The 18,685-nt window shown below is 49.1% G+C and overlaps 1 protein-coding gene across 3 annotated transcripts in view; it reads right to left on the bottom strand.

Moving 5' to 3' along the window:
• SLC4A5 (solute carrier family 4 member 5) overlaps positions 1 to 18,685 on the bottom strand; it is a 77,901-nt gene that overhangs the window by 33,602 nt on the left and 25,614 nt on the right. For all 3 annotated transcript variants that reach the window (XM_031467305.2, XM_064494364.1, XM_010988936.3), the window contains 8 exons: positions 10,591 to 10,751; positions 9,610 to 9,765; positions 8,801 to 8,896; positions 5,585 to 5,640; positions 2,202 to 2,359; positions 1,689 to 1,776; positions 723 to 877; positions 168 to 401 (listed from right to left, as the gene is read on the bottom strand). In XM_031467305.2, the coding sequence (XP_031323165.2) occupies positions 168 to 401; positions 723 to 877; positions 1,689 to 1,776; positions 2,202 to 2,359; positions 5,585 to 5,640; positions 8,801 to 8,896; positions 9,610 to 9,765; positions 10,591 to 10,751 (1,104 nt within the window). The remainder of the gene's footprint in view (positions 1 to 167; positions 402 to 722; positions 878 to 1,688; positions 1,777 to 2,201; positions 2,360 to 5,584; positions 5,641 to 8,800; positions 8,897 to 9,609; positions 9,766 to 10,590; positions 10,752 to 18,685) is intronic.

The following is an 18,685-nucleotide window of genomic DNA, read 5'->3' as shown; positions in this document are numbered from 1 at the left end:
GGGATCCAGCAGGGGCTTTGAGGGGCGGGGAGGAAGAGCGGTGGCCAGACGCCCCGGCCGGGAGGGGGCGCTGCAGACAGCGGGAAGGGGAGCGGGTTCCTAAAGGGTGGGTGAGAAGAAGAGAAATCTAAGCCAGCTGGCGTCACCGACAGGCCTAGAGCGGGCACCTTCCCGTCCAGATGAGCTCTTCCCCGATCTCGTGCACCGCGGGCATCTCTCCGTCATCCCCGCTGCTGCCTCCGGCGGCCCCGCTACCGCCGCCGCCGCCGCCTCCGCCTCCGCCTCCGCCTCCGCCTCCGCCTCCGCCTCCGCCTCCGGCGCCGCCCCCTGCGGCCCCTCCACCGCCTCCCCCAACAGAGCCGTTCATCTGGCCTAGCTCAGTCGGGGAGAACACGGATTTCCTGGAAGGAGAAAGGGGACAGGGAACATTGGGGCTCCAGCCCGGGGAATAGCTCAGCAGCCCTTACCTCGCCAATTCAAGTCATCAGCTGTCTTGAAAATACAGAGGACAATGCAGTGACACAGGTCACTCAGATTTTACAGATGTGCACAGTCAGCATATTTGCTTCTGTTTTTTTTCCTTAGAGAAATAAAATGAAACTGGGACAAAAAAGTATAAAACCCTGTATGCTGACAACTTTCAAATCCAAAAAAAGAAACAGACAGACTGAAAGGTCCCTCCGAACCACTTCTCCGCTTGCCGCCCCTTCGTTCACACACACCTCTTGTCGGCGGAAGGGACCTTCTTGGGTGGCTCGATTCGGATATTTGGGTCCCACTCTCCAGGGGGAAGCACGATGACCTCGTCCAGAAACTCATCGATCCCGGCGATCAGGTCCTCCCGATTCCGGGCTTTGTAGGCCACGTCGCTGAAGAGCTGGCAGCGAGAGACAGGAGAGGAGACAGGTCTGCGCTCATCCACCTCCCGGGAGGCTCACCACATACACTTCCATAGAAAATCACTTTGGACCATTGCCCCTGCTGCCAACCTGCTCTGAGTTTCTGAGATGAGAACAGAGCGCGGCAGGTGAAATATGGTGCAGTGGGAACAGCAGGCCTTGGGTCCCCTCGCGGACCTGCAGGCCAGGTCTGGTGCACCAGCTGGACAACTTGGGTTGCGTTACTTAACCTTTCTGCCCTCAGTTTCCCACGGAGCAAGTGCGTTAGGAGGCCTGTGCAGAGCCCAGTTGGCGAAGCTCAGATATTTCAAATCTGTTGGTAACATCCTAGCCCTTTATCTTTGGAGGGCCAGGCTGCATCATCTCACACTGTCTCCAGAGTGTTTCCTGACTTTACAGATCTTACACTGAGTCCACATCAAACCACTTCCATCCAGCTTCTCCGTCTCCGAGCCTTGGCCCCTGTTCTCTTTGCCTGGAATGCCTGCCTCCTAGGCTTGGGCTGGGTCTACCTAACTCCTGCTCATCCTTAGCTTTAAAGCCCCCTCATGTGTAAAGGGCCCCCTGACTACGTGGGCAGTCAGCACCTGGTTCACACTAGGATTATAGGCCTGTCTCTCCCATTTGACTGGTGCTCTTAAAGGGCAGTAACTATCCCCTCATTCTTACAGTCCTCACATTCTGCACAGGACCTGGCACACAACAGGTGCTCAAACGTGCCTGTTGGATGAGTGAATGCATGCAGTGTTTGATGCAGGAGCCATGACATTCAGGAGCACGTGCACTTACGTCATCTACCATGAGGGTTGCAATGGCTCTGCCAATTTCATTGTAGGATTTTGCTCTCCCAGAAGGTCCCAGCAGTATGAACAAAAATCTGCCAGGAAGAAGGAGGAAGCAAGGGAGAAGGACAAATAGAAGCGGATGAAGAGAAGGATTTTCTGGCCCTAAATAATATGCACTCTTCACTTTTTAACTGGCCATAACCATGTCCCTTCCCGCCTCTGAATCCCGTATGTTCTTTGGGAGACATTCCTCTTCACTCCCGCCTGAGCACCCTCCCTGCACTCTGGTGTCCCAGAGCCCCCCCAACAGCATCTCGCCCAGCTGTTGGCTGCTTCTTTTTTATGATTATCTTAAATAAACGCTCTAAACTCTTCCCGAGTCAGACTGTCCTCCCTGGCCAATTCCCTAATTTTTCGTCTTCATTTTAGGGGTGTCTCCAACAGCACTGCTGGCTGAGTGCACGGACAGATGGCCACCCAAGGGTGGGTGTGGTGGGCAGGTTTCAAGGGATCTCACCTGGTGGGGACAGGGACCTCGGTCACTCCTCCCAGCATGGCAGACTGGATGAGACGCACGAAGGCGATGAACGGCTGGTCCAGGAAGTCCACCTCACCCACTAGCACATTGGAGGCTTCTGAGTCCTTGGGGATCTTCTTCATGAATTTGTTTTTCAGCTGGTCAGTGAGGGGGACAGGAGACACCCATGCATACTCACAGGCAGTGGTTTCCGCTCTCACTCACCGCCCCCCCCATTCAGAGTGCTGCGGAGTGGGTGCTAAATTTATAAAAATTTTCCCAGCGTTTAAGAGACTGAAGGAAATGACCCAACACTCCCCTAGTCTGCAGATGAGGACACTCAACGTTGGCTAACCCCAGGGACCAACCAAGCCTTTTGTAGATGGGAAGAAACAGGCAATGACTTGACCCCTAAGACATCTCTTGATGGGTGGAAACTTTGACTTAAGGGGAGCTGAGGGGTCAGAGAAGTGAGCCCAGGTTTGCTGGACACCAGGCCTCATCCCCAGCCTCCGGCAGCCCAAGCATGAAGGAGTCTTGGCTCTTACACTCTGGCCACCCAGCCCTCCCTCTTTGCCTTCACCTTGAGTGGCTGTGGGAGGAATGAGGCCAGCTTGATGGCCAGAGAGGACATGATTTGTTTTCTCTTTGCCACCAGCTTCCTGGTTGACAGGACCCCCAGGACCATGACTTCAAGTCAGTGGGAGACTTCTGGGGACCACCTGGGAAACTCATAGCTTCTGAGCCTTTCCAGCTGAAACTCTGGAAATGCCTTCCCTCCAGCCCCTCTGGCTGGTGTCTGTCCAGGGCAGGAAGGTCAAACAGGCAGAGGGGGTGGGGTCCAACGTGAGAGATGCTGGAACTGAGCCCTCTGCCCCTAGGCAGTCCCACCCTCTGCAATTATGACGTCCACCCTGCGGTTAAGACGCTGACTCCTCCCGAGTCCACTTTGACAATGACAGTGCCCAGGGGTGGTCACCTCCGTGCTCTTCTTAGTCTTTAACATCTGACATTTAACACGCATTAGTTTTTCAGATCATTTTCCCTCTGGACAGCAAGGGGATGGGCAAGGGACAGAGGCAATTTCATAGAGAGAGGTGGAGAGGGAGCGTTTGGGGAGGACAGGGCTGGCGGAAGCCCACAGTGGCCAACAAAGGAAGAAAGGGCCCAGAAGGTGGAGGTGAGCGCTGCAGAGAGATCCTGTGGACGCCACAGTTTTGCCACCCACTCCCCTTCGGTGGGAGGCTCTCCTGTGGGCACAGACATGTTTGTTTCTCATAAGCTCAGTGAAGGTGGGCTCCTTCAGGCCCCAGGGAGGGGTCAGTTGTGGGCCTGGGCATGGCCAACAGGTCCTGCCCCTTTGGGCCCACAGCCATCTCCTGATTTGACTCATGGCGGCCTGATACCCACTGGGTCAGGGGCCTACCAGCACTGGAAAAGGCTTGTGAGCATGGGCTGCACACTTATAATCTTATAAATCTATATAAAAAAAAAACCAAAACCCTAAAACTCAGCCCCAAGGACCCTAACGCAGGGAGAAGCAGCAAGGGCACGAGTTAATGGGAAGCCCAGAGTCCCCACAGCTCATGGAGTCCCTTTGTCCCAGGTGCAGTCAGCTGATTCATAAGCAGGTTCCTCAGGATGGAGGGCTGCACAGTCCCCCTGCCAACTCCGTGTCCCCGGGCATCAGGCAGGGAGCAGGTCCGGGGGGCAGGAGGAGAGGTGGCTGGCAGGAGTGCCCTGGAGAATAAGGCTTTGAAAACAGCCAATGCTCTGAGTGGCCCAGGCAGCCCCCTTATATTCCAGGAGCAGAGAGGAGTGAAACGGGGCCTTGGTCCTCCCTTGCAGGTTGTGACCCCAGTAAGGAGGCCAGGGTGGAGGCATCCCAGAAATGGGCCCTGCTGGCCTTCTGGCCACCCTAGCTTGGCAACAGTCTGGATGTGGGCTTGTCCCACCAGGGCCCTGCTGACCCCACTGCCTGAACCCAGGGGACTTTGGCGCAGCTCTGCGGAGCCACAGCACCCAGCCACACGTCTGAATCCATGCTCTGCTCCCTGGGAACTCGCTGCCCAGGGCCGATGTGGAGTGATGAAGAAAGATACACCTAAAAGAACACCCCTGTTGTACAAAATTGTCCCCACAACAAGCCACTGCCGCTGCAAATACTGAGGAGCAGCATCTCCCAACCAGTCAGGTGAGCTGGACGCTGGTGCCTGGTGTTGGGCCCCGGTCCCTAAGTCAAAGGCGGCAGTGCCTGCGGAGAACAGCAGGACCCTTCTTAGCGCCACTCAGACAGTCACCGAAATAGGCTGTGAGAGACTTTTACCAGTAAATGCTTTGTCATCATGGCTCCACTGTCTGTGCACGTGACTATAGTAATGTGGGGTTCTTCTCAAAATAACATCCCAGAATACTCACTCATTCCTAACTCACTCCCAAGTTAAGGGATCTAGAGTCAGACCTTCTGGACCAATCATGGTTCTGGCATCCTCCAGCCCCAGGAACTTGGGCTAGTTATGTACCTGCATTAAGCCTGTTAACTGCGGGGAGGAGGTGCTAACTGTCCCGTCGTGCTGCACAGAGAAGGCCCTGCACGGTGCCGTGCGCGCAGTGTGTGGACCTGAAATGTTGGCTGATGCTCCTGTGAAGGAACACTTCCGTTCTGCCTTCCACGATTAGGGAGTGCCTTGAAGGCCTGGAGGTCACCTGAGCTCCTGAGGCATCTATGCCAAATTTCAGGTTTCCTTTATCACCTTTCTTCCTACTCCTGGGGGCACAGGCAAGGGGACCATGGGACCCTCTGCCCCTGAAATGTGCAGTGTTTGGAAGTGAGGACAGCCTCCTGTGGGCTCCCCTTGGGGCACAGTCATGGGGTTCCCGGGCTGTGGGCCTTAGAACGTGGACTCAGCCTGTTTGTAGGATTCTGAGCTCATCAGTGGGAGACAAGAACTGGCTTGATCTTGCACCAGACGAGCAGATACCCTGCTGGGCAGTCCAGCTGACTCACAATCATTGTTGCCCCCACAGGGAGGCCCCACTGCTTTCCTCTATCAGCCCACGTTCCCACTTCATCATTAAAAGTGCTCGTGGGTCATGGAGGAGGTGAGACTGTGTGGTGGTCTTCTCTCTCCCATAAATCCCAAGTTCAGGGATAGCCGGCATCTCATCTGATCACATCTCCCTGTCCTGGCACAGAGGGTCTGGCACAGAGCCGGCACCCAAGTGATGGACAGGGCAGAGTCACCAAGGCAGCCCAGAGCCCCACCCGGGCCCTTCCTGGGGACTCCCACTTTTTCATGAGAATGGAGTTATGCCTGCAGGGGCTCCCTTCCCCTGCAACCAAAGGCTTCGTCCTGCCCTGGCCAAGTGCAGGGCTTTACTACCTGGTCTGTATTTGGGGTGTGAGAAATATCATTCATGCTTCTGCTCTGGGCGTGACCTAGGAGGGAAAGAAAAGAAGGTGCATCAGGAGAAGTCAGGTCTCACGGGTCCTTTTCTCTCGGTCTCTAAGAGGCTTTTCCCAGCTTCACAACCAAAGCAAAACCCTCTCCCCTAATCTTGCAGCCCCTTTGAGCTAACATCCTCCTTTCCCTTCCTTTCAATGGCAGCTTTCTTGTATTGTTTGTTTTCTGAGGGGAAGGTAATTCATTTTCTTCATTGATGTCCGCTTGGAGGCGGTACCAGGGATTGAACCTGGGACCTCTTGGATACTGAGCATGTGCTCTACCACTTGAGCTACACTCTCCCCACCTCGATGGCAGCTTTCTTAAGAGAGTTGCTGGAGCCCAGGTTCTACGGCTTCCTTCTCACTCCTCAATCTGTTGCGCCCCAGTCCCAGAGCCCCGCCCCACCTTCTTGGGCAGAGACCAAGCTGTCTGCTCCGCACCAGGCCCTGGAGATGGGGAGGGACACAGCCACACTACCAGGTGAGGAGCCAGGTGTCCCTAAGCTTGGACTTTGATGGGGAGAGAGCAGTTTCAGCTGTGTCCTCTATGACTCATGCGAGTCTTTAAAGCTGGCTGGGGATGCGGCTGGCAGAGGGAAGGAAGGTGGGCCCCCGGGGGGGGCAGTGCTGATGAACTATTTGAACTGCGGACAGTTCCCTTCTCCATTAAGGCAGAAGAAGTTGAGCTGTCATTTCCCACCAGTGGCCAGACCCAGTGCACACCCTCACACCTATTATTCCTTGGCCTTCTGTGGCCTGTGGTGTCCCCTCACTTCCAGACCTATGCTCTCCCTCGGCTCCCCTCTTCTAATTTCCACCCAGGAGCTTCTCCTGATGGGCCCTCCTCAGGGCCTTGCTTTGTTCTCAAACCCTCCAGCAACCTCCCTGCCTCCTCCTTGGTCAATCACACCCACTTCCCCATCCACATTTGGGCTGAGGAGGCCCAGGTTGAGTCTTCAGTCCAGATGTCTCTCCTGAGCTCCAGACTCCTCTGAGAGCCCCACCTGGCACCTCAAAGTCAACATACTGGGAAATGAAACTCATTGTCTTCCATCAGATGACCCCCTCTGCAGACCCAATGCCTCCTCCCTCATCCACTGGCTTTCGAGCCCGTAAGAGCAGCCTCGACTCCACCCTCTTCCTCACCTCCCACTCCCCACCAGTCACTGAATCCCAACAGGGCCCTCCTCTCTCCATTCTTGCTCTCACTGCCCGAATGTGGGCTCCATCTCTTTGAGGCGGGAAGCCCTATAAAAAGACCGGCAGGACCCCTAGGCAGGGCTGCTGCTCTTCTCCCAGCAACATCAGGTTCCCTGGCTGGGAAGCTCTACCTCACTTTCTGCCTCTAAAGCGGCTAAGTTACACCTAAAATTCTATTGGTTTCCTGAGCTCATTTCTGATTGGTTATTTCCTTCACTCCTGATTGGGTATTACTCTCACTTCTGATTGGTCCACTTCCCTAACTTCTGATTGGTCCATTTGTAGTACTTCAATTGCATGGAGCTCGTTCCTGATTGGCTACTTCTCTAGCTCCTGATTGGTCTAGTTCTACAAAGCTTGTTCCTGGTTGGTCAACTTCTGTTATGCCTGATTTGCATACAATGTTGCAAAGTGTAAAACTGACAGCCTATAAAAGGCCTGTGTAAACCTACAGCTAGGGTCCAGAACTTGAAGTGTTAACTCGTCTGGGCCAGCGGGTGTAATAAACGTGAGTTCTTCATCTCTCCAAGTGCCACTTGGCCTCTCACCAGGGATCTAGGTTTCCGTCACAACTGAGCTGTAACACCGAGCTATAATACTAAGCTGTAACATGTTTTTCTGCAACATTTCTTTTCAAGTCGTTTGGCCCCTTTTATTTATTTCTCAAATAAAAGTCTGGGCATGGTACCCCGCTGCTTAAAACTTCTCAGGGGTCCCCACCACCCTCAAAATAAAGGCTGGATCCTTTTGCAGGACACATAGGCCCTCTTTGATTGGACCTTCCTTCCCTTAGAATACATTCCTGGTGAGCTGAATCGATGTATTTCCCAGAATTATGAATGTATATTTCAGAATATGGGACACCCTTCACAGCGCCTTCTCCTCACCTGCTGTTTGTTTCCTTTGTTGTAAAGAACACCCTCTTACTCCCCATGCTACTGGAAATCTCCTATTTATTCTCGCAAGACTCAGGAGCAAGTCTAGTCCTCGCTGAGCCTTCCCAGGCGCCACCTTGGGGTGGGGCGACATAGCACACAAAGCTGTAATCCCTTACTCAATCTGGGTCCCCACACAGCATTGGCACTGCATATATAGTGAATAACAGAGCAGAAGGCTCGTCCCAAAGCCAGTCCCTGCCTGCTGACTGCTGGCGTCCCTCTGTGGAATAACCAAGACCAGGGGAGATTGAGAGCATCCTGGGATCACTAAGAACAGAGAAAAGTCTGCAGCAAACCCGGCAGAGGTCATGTCGGCCACACTCCCCACCTGCCCTCCTGCCAGGCATTCTTCAGGCCTGATCAGGACCACAGCCCTGGGATGTCTTGCTTATATCCTGGCATATTAGTAAAAGGGAACTACTCCTTCCCACTGCTTTTCCTTTTCGTTTCCCAAGTTTCCTCTCTCCTTTGCTTCACAGCTCACGGGTCTGTTCGTCCCTGAAAAGGCCGAGTCTGTGACCACGCAGCCCACCTACTCCCAGCACTCAGGGGCTGCGGCTTGGCCAGAGCCCCACTGTCTCGGGGGCATGAGACTGTCATCCCGGAGGGGAACGTTCTCTGACTGTCCTGGGGGAAAGAACTGTTTTTAACTCTGTTTCTAGAAGTCTTTTAACAAAAACAGGACTAATGATCAGTTTGGTGAAAACAAAGGCGTAAGCTAGGTTAAAAATGTTTAGCACCTAGGCTTGCATATTGATTATGACAGGACTTGATTTAGAGCTGCATTTTTTTTTTTTTTGGAGTGATTATTTAGAAAATTACGGTAGTAATTTGTTAATAACCTGAGGGCAGCCCCGGTTTAGGGGAAAAATCAGATTTCTCCTGATGCCTGAGAATTCTAGACAGAGCCTGAGCTTTCCCTCCTCTGCTATGAAAGTCTGCGAGAGTCAGGTCAGCCTGCAGGGCGGCCCCCAGCCAGAACGGAGCTGCCGCGCAGCCGCAGAGAAGACACTCACACAGGTGTCCGTAATGCGCGCTTTGCCGCATCCTCAGGTCCTCGGTGGAGCGATGCAGGCTCGGGCCCGCCGCCGGGCTCCGCGCTGGGCTGCGATCTGGGAGGAGGGACAGAGGGATTTGGCTTCGGTAGACTCGCCGGCGTGGCTCCGCTTCGTGCACTAGCGCAGTCCACGTCTACAATCCTTTCACCTAAATAAAAATGGGCGGCAAGACATGCCTTCCCCTTCCAGGAAGAAAGGATGTTTTGGTGGTTTTGGTTTTGGTTCTTGTTTTTCAAGGTTTTTTTTTCTTGTGTGTGTGAAGCAAATGAATAGTCTGAACATGATCAGAGGAAATATTTGTACTGTTGAAAGTGAGAGACACAATTGATGAAACAGGCACTAGGCGTTGTAGACTACCGAGGTTCAGCCCTGATTCCACAACCTACTGGCCACGTGACCTTCCACAAGTAGCTCAACCTCTCTGAGCCTCAGCCTCCTCGTCTGTAAAATGGGGATGATGAGAGCAGCCCCTAGTCACGGGATTACCGTGAGGACGAAGTGAGTTAACACACGGGGAGCATTCAGACAGTGCCTGGAAGTCCCTGCCGCCGTCATTACCACTTGCTAAATACACACTTTCTAAATAACTCGTCTAAAGAGATTCCTCAAGGCTCTTTGTTTAGCAGCTTTGTACAGATTACTGCACTTATCTGACGGGGCCAGCAGGGCTAGCGTCTGGGCATCTCAGCTCTGGGACAGCAAGGGTGGAGGGACGCTGATTCGAGATGCGCGCACAGAACAAGCCAGCAGCGAACAGCCCTACTCACTGGTGGTGGAGGAGACCGACTTTCCGATGTCGGCCAAGGAGCGGTGGATGGGCTTCTTGGTTTGGTGACGGTGTTTCCTCAGGAGGACGTAGCTGACCCTCTCGCGGAGCTCTGGCCGAAGGAGGCCGTCCTCAATTTGCTTCTCAATGACATCATCTAAGTGGGAAACAAACACGCCTCGTCCACGTGGGACAGCATGACCAGGGATGTGGGGGTCTTCAGTTTCATCTGCTATTAGTGGGATCAAAAGCGAGCTAAAAGAGGCAGAGGATATAGAAATAGTTCCACCTTTGCCACAAACTGGAAATTTGGATCAGTCATGCACCCTCAGCCTCCTCGTATGTAAAAGGGTGTGAGCATATCTGTGGGTGTTGGTGCATGTGGGTGCCTGTGTGGGTGCAGGAGTCTCTGCTCTTTCTATCAGTAACATTGTGGAAAGTAAATGAAATTGCACACATGAAAGTACCCTAAGAAGCATGAAAGTACTATGGTAAATGGGTTTAGTCCTAACGTGATTCTTTTTAGAAAAGTATTTTGGGCAAAATAGTTCTGGCAAAACTGAATGTGCTGGAACAAAATTCGCAAGAAGTTTTAAGGATGATAAGGCAAGCCACTGCCTCCCTTTGCCACTCCATCAAATGAGAGCTAGTTTCCTAAAGATGAATGATGTTCCATTTACTCTGATGAGAAACAGGTTGCCATGGCAACAGATGTCTGCAACCATGCTACAAACCCCATCCAACCATGTCTCCCTTGGGCTATATTGCTGGCTGCATTTCAGAGGCTGGTCTTTCCTTCCCTACATGGAACTGAAACTTGTGACACTGCCTTGGGAGCTTCAGATCCAAAGCTTGGTCTCTGCAGAATCAGGTGGGCATCAGAGGTGGGCATGTCACACAGACCAAGGGTGGGCATGAGATGGGGTGAGGGAGGGGGGGATGCTGCCCTAGTTTGAGGGGGTCACAGTGGTCCCCACCTCACCTATGATCTGCGGTAAGGAGCCGCTGTCCAAATCCAGCAGCACCGTCCCCGTCTGCAGGCAGGTCCGGAGCTCAAAGAGGCTGTGCAGGGACAGTGTGGACACGTGGGGCTTGCTCCAGCGTTCGCCTCCTTCCTCCACCTTTTCTTCAAACTTTATCCACCTGGAAGGGTGGGGATGGGGCTCAGCATGGCCAGTGTCCTCAGGAGGAGCCCCCAGCTAGGTCTCCTCAGGAGAGGGGTGCTGGCTCACAAGTTGTGTTATGCACATTGTTGGGGCATTGATTCTAGACTTACTGGCAGAGGATCTCCTAGGGACTCCCTCACTCTGTCCCCCACTCCTCCCGATGCTTTCATGCTCAAGACAAAGTGGCATCAGAGAAGGACCCTAATAGGCATGAGGGGTACTTTTGGGGTGGTGGAAGTGTTCTAAAATTGGATTTGGGCTGGTTGCGCAAATCATTTAATTATACACTTAAAACAAGGGAACTTTATGGTATCATGTAATAGTAGAGCTATTAAGAAAATTGTCAGCTGGACCCTAGTCACCCGTCAACTGGTCACACGTGTGTTCAGCGTCGGCCTTAGGGATGTAGTTTGCTGGGAGCAGGGGAGTATTTCCCCACGGGTCTACTGCAGGGCCTGAGGTTTCTGCAAGGCCCACTCTGGATTTTGGCTCTGAAAGTTCAGGTTATGAACGAAAAATACTGCGCGCCCGTATCAGTAAACAAAGAATGCTGGGCCATCAAGTCATCAGCCAACTCAGGATGCAGACAAGCAGGCAGCCCTGCCTCTGCAGCCACCCCCAGCAGTGCCCCCTGCGGGGACTCAGGATGGGACGCACAGGAGGCTGGCCCTCGATAGCCAGGTGCTCATCAAAGGAGTGATTTCAATCAGCCCTGACCTTTGTGCCTTCCCATACATAGAAAAGCACTAAAATCCAGAGCTATCTGGTTTTCTTTAATTAACAGTAATCTTTTGATGTTCCAACTACCTGGTCTTTGTTGTAAAAACTCCTGTATATCCTGGCTCCTCCTCTACCTCTTCAGAGCGGTCCCTCCAGGCAATCTGAGAGGCTGTCATCCTGGGTTTGAAGGGTTTGAGTCCTCAGAAATGTCCATCGAATAAAACCTCAAGTTTTAGGTTGTGCATTTTATTTCAGTCGACAGGTTAAAATCCAAATGTCATTTGGGGAAGGAAAGAATTTGTCAACTGAAATAAATGCGCAGCCTAAAAGTTAAGAGTTATGTTTTATTTGGCGGGAGGACTTGGGCTGGGGTGACAGCCTCTCAGATCGCTCTGAGGGACAGCTCTGAAGAGGTAGGGGAGGAGCTAGGAAATATAGGAGCTTTACAACAAAGACCAGGTGGTTGGAACAATAAAAGATTGCTTGTTATCTAAAGAAAACCAGGCATCTCAAGTTAAAGAATTTAGTGCTTTTCTGTGTACGGGAGGAAGCAAACATTTGGGTTCATTGAATTCATTCCTTTGACAAGCATCTGGCTATCTAGGGCCAGCATTCCGTCCTTTCTTATTCTGAGTCTCAGAATAAGACTGATGGTGCTCAGAGGGCACCATTGTGAGTGGCTGCAGAGGCTGGGCTGCAGGCCTGTCCTTACTGGGGGAGGGCGGCAGCCGCTGATGACTTGGTTTCAGCATTCTTTGTTTACTGATATGGTTGCAGTATTTTCATTCACAAATTAAATCAAGGATGTATAGGAATCTGTCCCTTCTAGAAGCCTTGGAATCATAGGCTAGGGTGGCAGGGCAAGTGGGAAGTCCTCGGATAGCCCTGTAGGGGGCAGCACGGGACAGCCTGGAGAGCCACCGGGAAGCAAGGTCTCCTGGTTGGAGATCTGTTAGCGAGCAGCTCAGCTTTATAAGATGTCAACCTCAAATTAATGGGTGACTTCAAGGTAGCCCAGTCAAAATCGCAAGGGAGTATTTTTGGGCTGTGACCATGTAATTCTAAAGTTCCTCTGAAATAGTAAATGTCTGAGAATGGTTGGGGAAAGTCTAAAAAAGAACAGGAATGGGGATGGAACATGATTTTAGCAGCTATAAAAACTTACTGAAAACCTTCAGTAATTAAACCAGTGTAATTCCAGTCCAGTTACAGACAAAGGGATCAATAACACAAAAGTCCAGAAACAGACCTGAGCCCCCATGGGAGTCTGGGTTTTGTTTTAAAGATGACCAACCTAAAAATAAAAAACTTAAGTCCCTGCTTCACATCAAACACTGTTAGATTCTATACGGATTAAAGGCCAAATACAAAAATAAATCTGTAATGGAATATTGCTGAGACTTAAAAAAAGAGGAAATATTGACGCATGCTACAATACGGATGAAACTTGAAGACATTATGCTAAGTGAAATAAACCAGTCACAAAAGGACAAAAACTGTGATAAGATTCCACTTATATGAGGGACTTAGAGGAGTCCAATTCATAGAGACGGAAAGTAGAATGGTGTTTGCCAGGGGCTCAGGGCAGCAGGGAAGGGGAGTTATTGCTTAATGAGTATAGAGTTTCCGTTTTGCAGGATGAAAGAGTTCAGGAGATGGATGATAGTGACGGTTACACAACAGTGTGAATGTATCAATGCTACCGTGCTGTGCATGTACAGATGGTTCAGATGGTAAAGCTTATGTTATATATTTTTTACCACAATCAAAGTAAATAAATAACAATGTTAAAATCTATAAACAAAATATAAATATACTAGAAGAGAAAAGAGTATTCTTATATTCTTGGTTGTGGAGAAAGAATTCCTAAACAAGATGTAAAGCCATAAAGGAAAAAAATGGGCACATTTTGTTACATAAATAAACTAAGCTAAAATCTCTCTATAACAGTAAGACATAAATGAAATTCAAAGAAGTGCAACACATACAGAAAATATTTGCAACCAACAGGGTATCAATGGACTGACATTTACATGGAAACAACCCAAATGTCCATCAATAGATAACTGGATAAAGAAGATGAGGTATATTTATACAATGGAATACTACTCAGCCATAAAAAGAATAAAATAATGCCATTTGCAACAACATGGATGGACCTGGCGATCGTCATTCTAAGTGAAGTAAGCCAGAAAGAGAAAGAAAAATGCCATATGGTATCGCTTATATGTAGAATCTAAAAAAAAAAGGACACAAATGAACTACTTATTATTTATAACTAAGATGATTGATTTCTTGAACATATGTGAGCACATTTGACTCTCCATTATGATTGGATTACTGAATTCTGTTGATTCTTATTTTGTGGTTGGCTTTATTCCTTAGATAATTATGTAAGTTTAAAAAGCTAATACTCTAAACTGTTCTTAGAAACAATGAACAGTACATATATGGGCACTCAAAGACTGTATGTATGTATATGAAACATATGTGTGTATATAGTGTAGCCACACAGCCTTCTTGGAGTGGGGAACTGGGGAGTCTTTTTCAGTTTTGGCATACGTGTCTTTTGACCCAGCAGTTCGATTTTCTCGGAAATTGTTACAGGAATAGCATTCCACATCTGCACACTGTACTGTGTGTACCAGGAGACGCTCACTGCAGCTTTGTCCGTTCAGATGAAGAACTGGGAACCATCAGTTTTCAGTAGGAGGGGGCATGGTCACATCAGTTCCATCCATTCATGCTGCAGAACACCCCTCAGTGGTAAAAAAGCACGAGGGTGAACTATGTGTACTAACAGGATGCACAGTAACACCTCATTTTATGTAAAAAAGAAAAACACACACATGCATGCGTTCGTGTGTTTGCACATGGGTCTGACAATGCCCGGCATAAATTTTGGAAGGATCCCTGTCAAGTGGATTTAAATGTTTACTTCTGAGGGGAGGGGTGGGGTCGTTGGTGGGGGTACGGGTTAAGAGACTCTCACTCTACTTGAGTTAATTAGTGTAGTAAGGGCGCAGCCCGTGGGGCCAGACCACTAGGCTTTGAATCTCATTGCTACCATTTACTAGCTGTAGACCTTGGGCAAGTTACCCAATCTCTCAGCACCCTTGTTTCCTTCAGGAGTAATCATAGTTCATAGCAATTAGAGAAGCACCTGGCACACAGCGCACACTTTGCTAGTGTCAACTATTGATGTGAAAATAATGAATATGGCTTTTGTAACTTTAGAAACAAGAAAATGAGAACGTAAAGGCATTCAAAGTGCTCCCAACCAGAAGACAACACAAGTGATATTCCAATGACTTCCGTTGTAGATCTGTGTGTACAGACATACCCGCGCACGCAACAGACACACAATTTTACACCAATGACACCATATCTAATGGATATCCTTTCATGTCTGTAAATATTCATATCATTTTAAAGACTCTTTAGTATTCCACTGTATGAGTGGACCACCATCATTGATATGAATGATCCTTAGTTGGTGATCATTTAGATTATTTCTTTATTTATATTCTTTTAAAATATTTTTATTTATTTATTATTTAATTATTTTATTTTGGTGGGAGGGAGTAATTAGGTTTATTTATTTTTAGAGGAGGTACTGGGCTTATATCCAGAAGGAACCCTACTACAGGATGACACCTGCACCCCAATGTTCATAGCAGCATTATTTACAATAGAGGAGGTACTGGGGCTTGAACCCAGGTCCTCGTGCATGCTAAGCATGTGCTCCACAACGTGAGCTATACCCTCCCCCCTATATATTCTTTAATTACACCCTTTATTACAAACAAGGCTGGTTTGAAAATCTCTGGCCTCTGCTTGATAAATTTCGTTACAATTAATTCTCAGAAGTTGAACTGCTGTGTCTGCACATTATTGAGTGTATGATGCACATTGTCAAACTGTTCTCCAAAAAAATGGTGCCAATTCATACTTGCACCAGTGGACAGGAGACCTCGCCTTTCTCGAAGTCTCTCAAACTAGTCATTCTTTTTCGCCTCTGTTCATTTGGTCATTGGAAAATTATATCATATTTGCATTCTTTTGATTACGAGTGAGGTTGAACGCCTTTTCCTTTGTCAGATTTCCTCTTTACACAATCGTGTGAGTATTTTGCATTATCAGTGTTTAACGTCCTGATTCAATACATTTACTTGAGATCAGTTAACCAGGAGCCTGATGGGGCCTTGGGGGCCTGGATGGACCCAGGATAGGGAGGTTTGATTAGAGGAGGCCTGGAAGGTAAAAACCTAAAACATGGAGTTAAGCATCTATTTGCCTCAGAAACTCACCAAGATGTAGTTGGTGTTTTTTTTACCAGGCAAATATATTTGGGAGAACACGGTTTAAGTTACAATAGATCCAAGTCCGTATGCTATCAACACAAAGGTTTTCTAAAAGTTGTATTAAAATAAGGGTTTGCAAGGAAGAGATGAATGGACAGGTCCAAATGTTTTGGTCAGAAGCAGCTCATTCTTCTCCTTGAGAGTCTTTCTCCTATTTAATCACTCAAATTGCCCCCCTTTTCCTCTAAAAACACACAAGATAAATTACACTGTCTCCTTGCCATTAAGGACCCTTTTGCTGCTCCACAGCCTCACCCCATCCACCCAAAGTTGTGATGTGTCCCAGTGCATGGGGCCACTTGGGTTGATTGCTTTCCACAGTGTCTCACAAGCATCCTGGGTGGACTTGCAGGCAGTTCTCTCCCATGCATCCATCCTTCAGCTCCCTGCCTTACAAATGCAACTCCACCTGAAAAGGTGAGAGTTCACACCTCATTGCAGCATCCTTCTAGTAACCCCAGATAGCGAGGACGATCAGTCCTCCTCACTTCCCAGGACTTCAACTATTTGTACTGTTATAAGCAGCCACAAAACATTAGCTCCTTACACTAACAGCCCAGGGCATCAACCCACCTAAGCACAGTCTGCAGAAAAGCAAACTTACCTGTTTCCAGATACAAGGCAGTCCCAGACTCAGACCCCTGCTACTAGCATCCTGTGAGAACTTGATTTATTAAATTCCAGGAAACTCGACAGCTTCACTAGGGCTACCTCTTCTGTCTTCCTTGCAACTATCTTGGGAATCCAGGTATTGACACAGGATGCCCAAGACAAGGCGCTTAATTTTGTGCTTTTAATGGCTACAGCTAGACATTAAGCTCCCTGTCACCTGGAGTGGAACATGGAAACGTGCAGGACCTGAGATCTGCAGTCATGGTTTTCAGCTTCAGAGTCTATTAGAATTGCCCGGGGGGATTTTTAAAAATACTGATGCCTGGATGGTCACCCCGCCAGGAGGGTGGCCTGGCCATGGAACCCCCAGGTTATTTGTGCCCTGAGACTTGATGAGCCTCTGCTCTGTAGCCACAGAGAACCGTGTGGCTCAGGGATAGTCTGGCCTGTCTGGGGTCCCAGTGCAGGCAAACAGCTCTGTGCACATGGGTCCCATTCTTTTTATAAAAGAGAGGACATGGCCTCTCTCCCTTAGGATGGCTCCGAGAACACCAGCTGAAAGGGTGGGGGAATTCCTGGAGCCTCCTTCCTAGTGTGGCCATTCCATGCGTTCATTTCTCTGATTGTATGACTACGGTACATACTTACACCAGCATCTCTCCAACTTTCATGTGCCTACAGATCACCTGGGGAGCTTGTTAAAGTGCAGATTCTGATTCAGCAGGTCTGGGACAGGGCAAGATTCTGCATCCCTAACAAGCCCCCAGGCATGCTGTCGCTGCAGGTCTGAAGGTCGCCAGGATCGTGGTTCCACACTCACTATAGAATGTCCTCTTTTCTGTTTGTTTTCTAGATCTGACCCTTCTTTCTCCATTGCCCGGCAAGAGTGCCACTTCCCTGCATAGGCTCTCCTACTTACCCCACTTATCCTCCTAGAACAAACACCTAGGATCAGGCTCCCAAACTTAGGCAGGCATCAGCGTCACCCAGAAGGCTTGTGAAAATACAGATTACTGGGTCCTACCCCAGCGTTTCTGATTCCATGGGTCTGGGGTGGAAGGGAGGGAGTGCCAAGAATTTGGATACTTTTATCAAGTTCCCAGGTGATGCCAGTGCTGCCCAGCCAGGGGCCACACTCTAAGAACCACTATCCTCGGACGATGACTCTTAAACTTGGCTGCACACAAAAATACCTCAGATACTTTTAAAATCTTGATGAGCCTAAGGTCATGCCCTAGACCAACTTACATCAGAATGTCTGGGTGGGATCCAGGAACTCTGCTACAGACTGCTCCGGGTAAAGTTCCTGACTTCTGGGGCTCAGGGTCTAAAATAACAGTTAATTGTAGTCAATTGTGTTTTCCAAATGTTTTGGTAAATACCTGCTTCCACAAATAGACATAGAGCTTCTTGAGGACAGAGAGCACTGTTTCCTGATGGTCCCCTGCCCAGACTATCCTGCTTGAGGGCAGTGAGGCCTTTCTGATTACTTGGGGTGAAGTCTGGCTGCGAGGAAATGACTGGGAAAAAGAGAGCCCAGCAACTGTGGGGTTTAAGTGTGTTTTAAAATACTCAGAATGATCTAAGCAATGATCATCAGAGTCTAGTAACATCACAAACACACACGCGGAGATCAGCCGGGCAGGAGCTGCCTTCTGATGGCAGCAGACACCATCATCTATGAATTAGTCTTGTGAAAAAGTCAGACAGTAATCAAGCAAGCCTGGACCCAACTATCACCTCCCAGGGAAGACAGGAGCAGAGGAACGTGTTACACAGCACCACAGGGATGCAAGTAACACAATTCAGAATGTGGAAAACCATACAGGACAAATGATGCAATTTCTCTAGCAATAGCTGCAATTGCAAGGGAAAGATAAAGGAGGAGGAACCTCTAGATTAAAAATGATGTAATAGATATATCTCCCAAATGCAGTGTGTGAACCAGTTACATTAAAAAATATGAGATGATCTGGGACATACGGATACTGCCTGGACAATTAGTGGAAAATAAAGAATTATTTTATCTCAGGCATGGTGACACAATCATTCACATCATCTTTATGTCAGTCTTCTTCATATTTTAAGCTTTCTTTGTGTAATTCCTTCTCAATAAACTATTCCAACCATAGGAGGTAAGCTCTCATTTGAAGCAGAAGGCTACAATGGCTAAAAGCAAACAAAATATTGCTTGTAAAAATTTCAGGAAATGCAG

This window comes from Camelus dromedarius, chromosome 15 (genome assembly GCF_036321535.1).
Source record: "Camelus dromedarius isolate mCamDro1 chromosome 15, mCamDro1.pat, whole genome shotgun sequence".
Classification (NCBI taxonomy): domain Eukaryota; kingdom Metazoa; phylum Chordata; class Mammalia; order Artiodactyla; family Camelidae; genus Camelus; species Camelus dromedarius.
The sequence above is the reverse complement of the archived record's forward strand: the minus strand, read 5'-3'. Positions and strand labels throughout refer to the sequence as shown.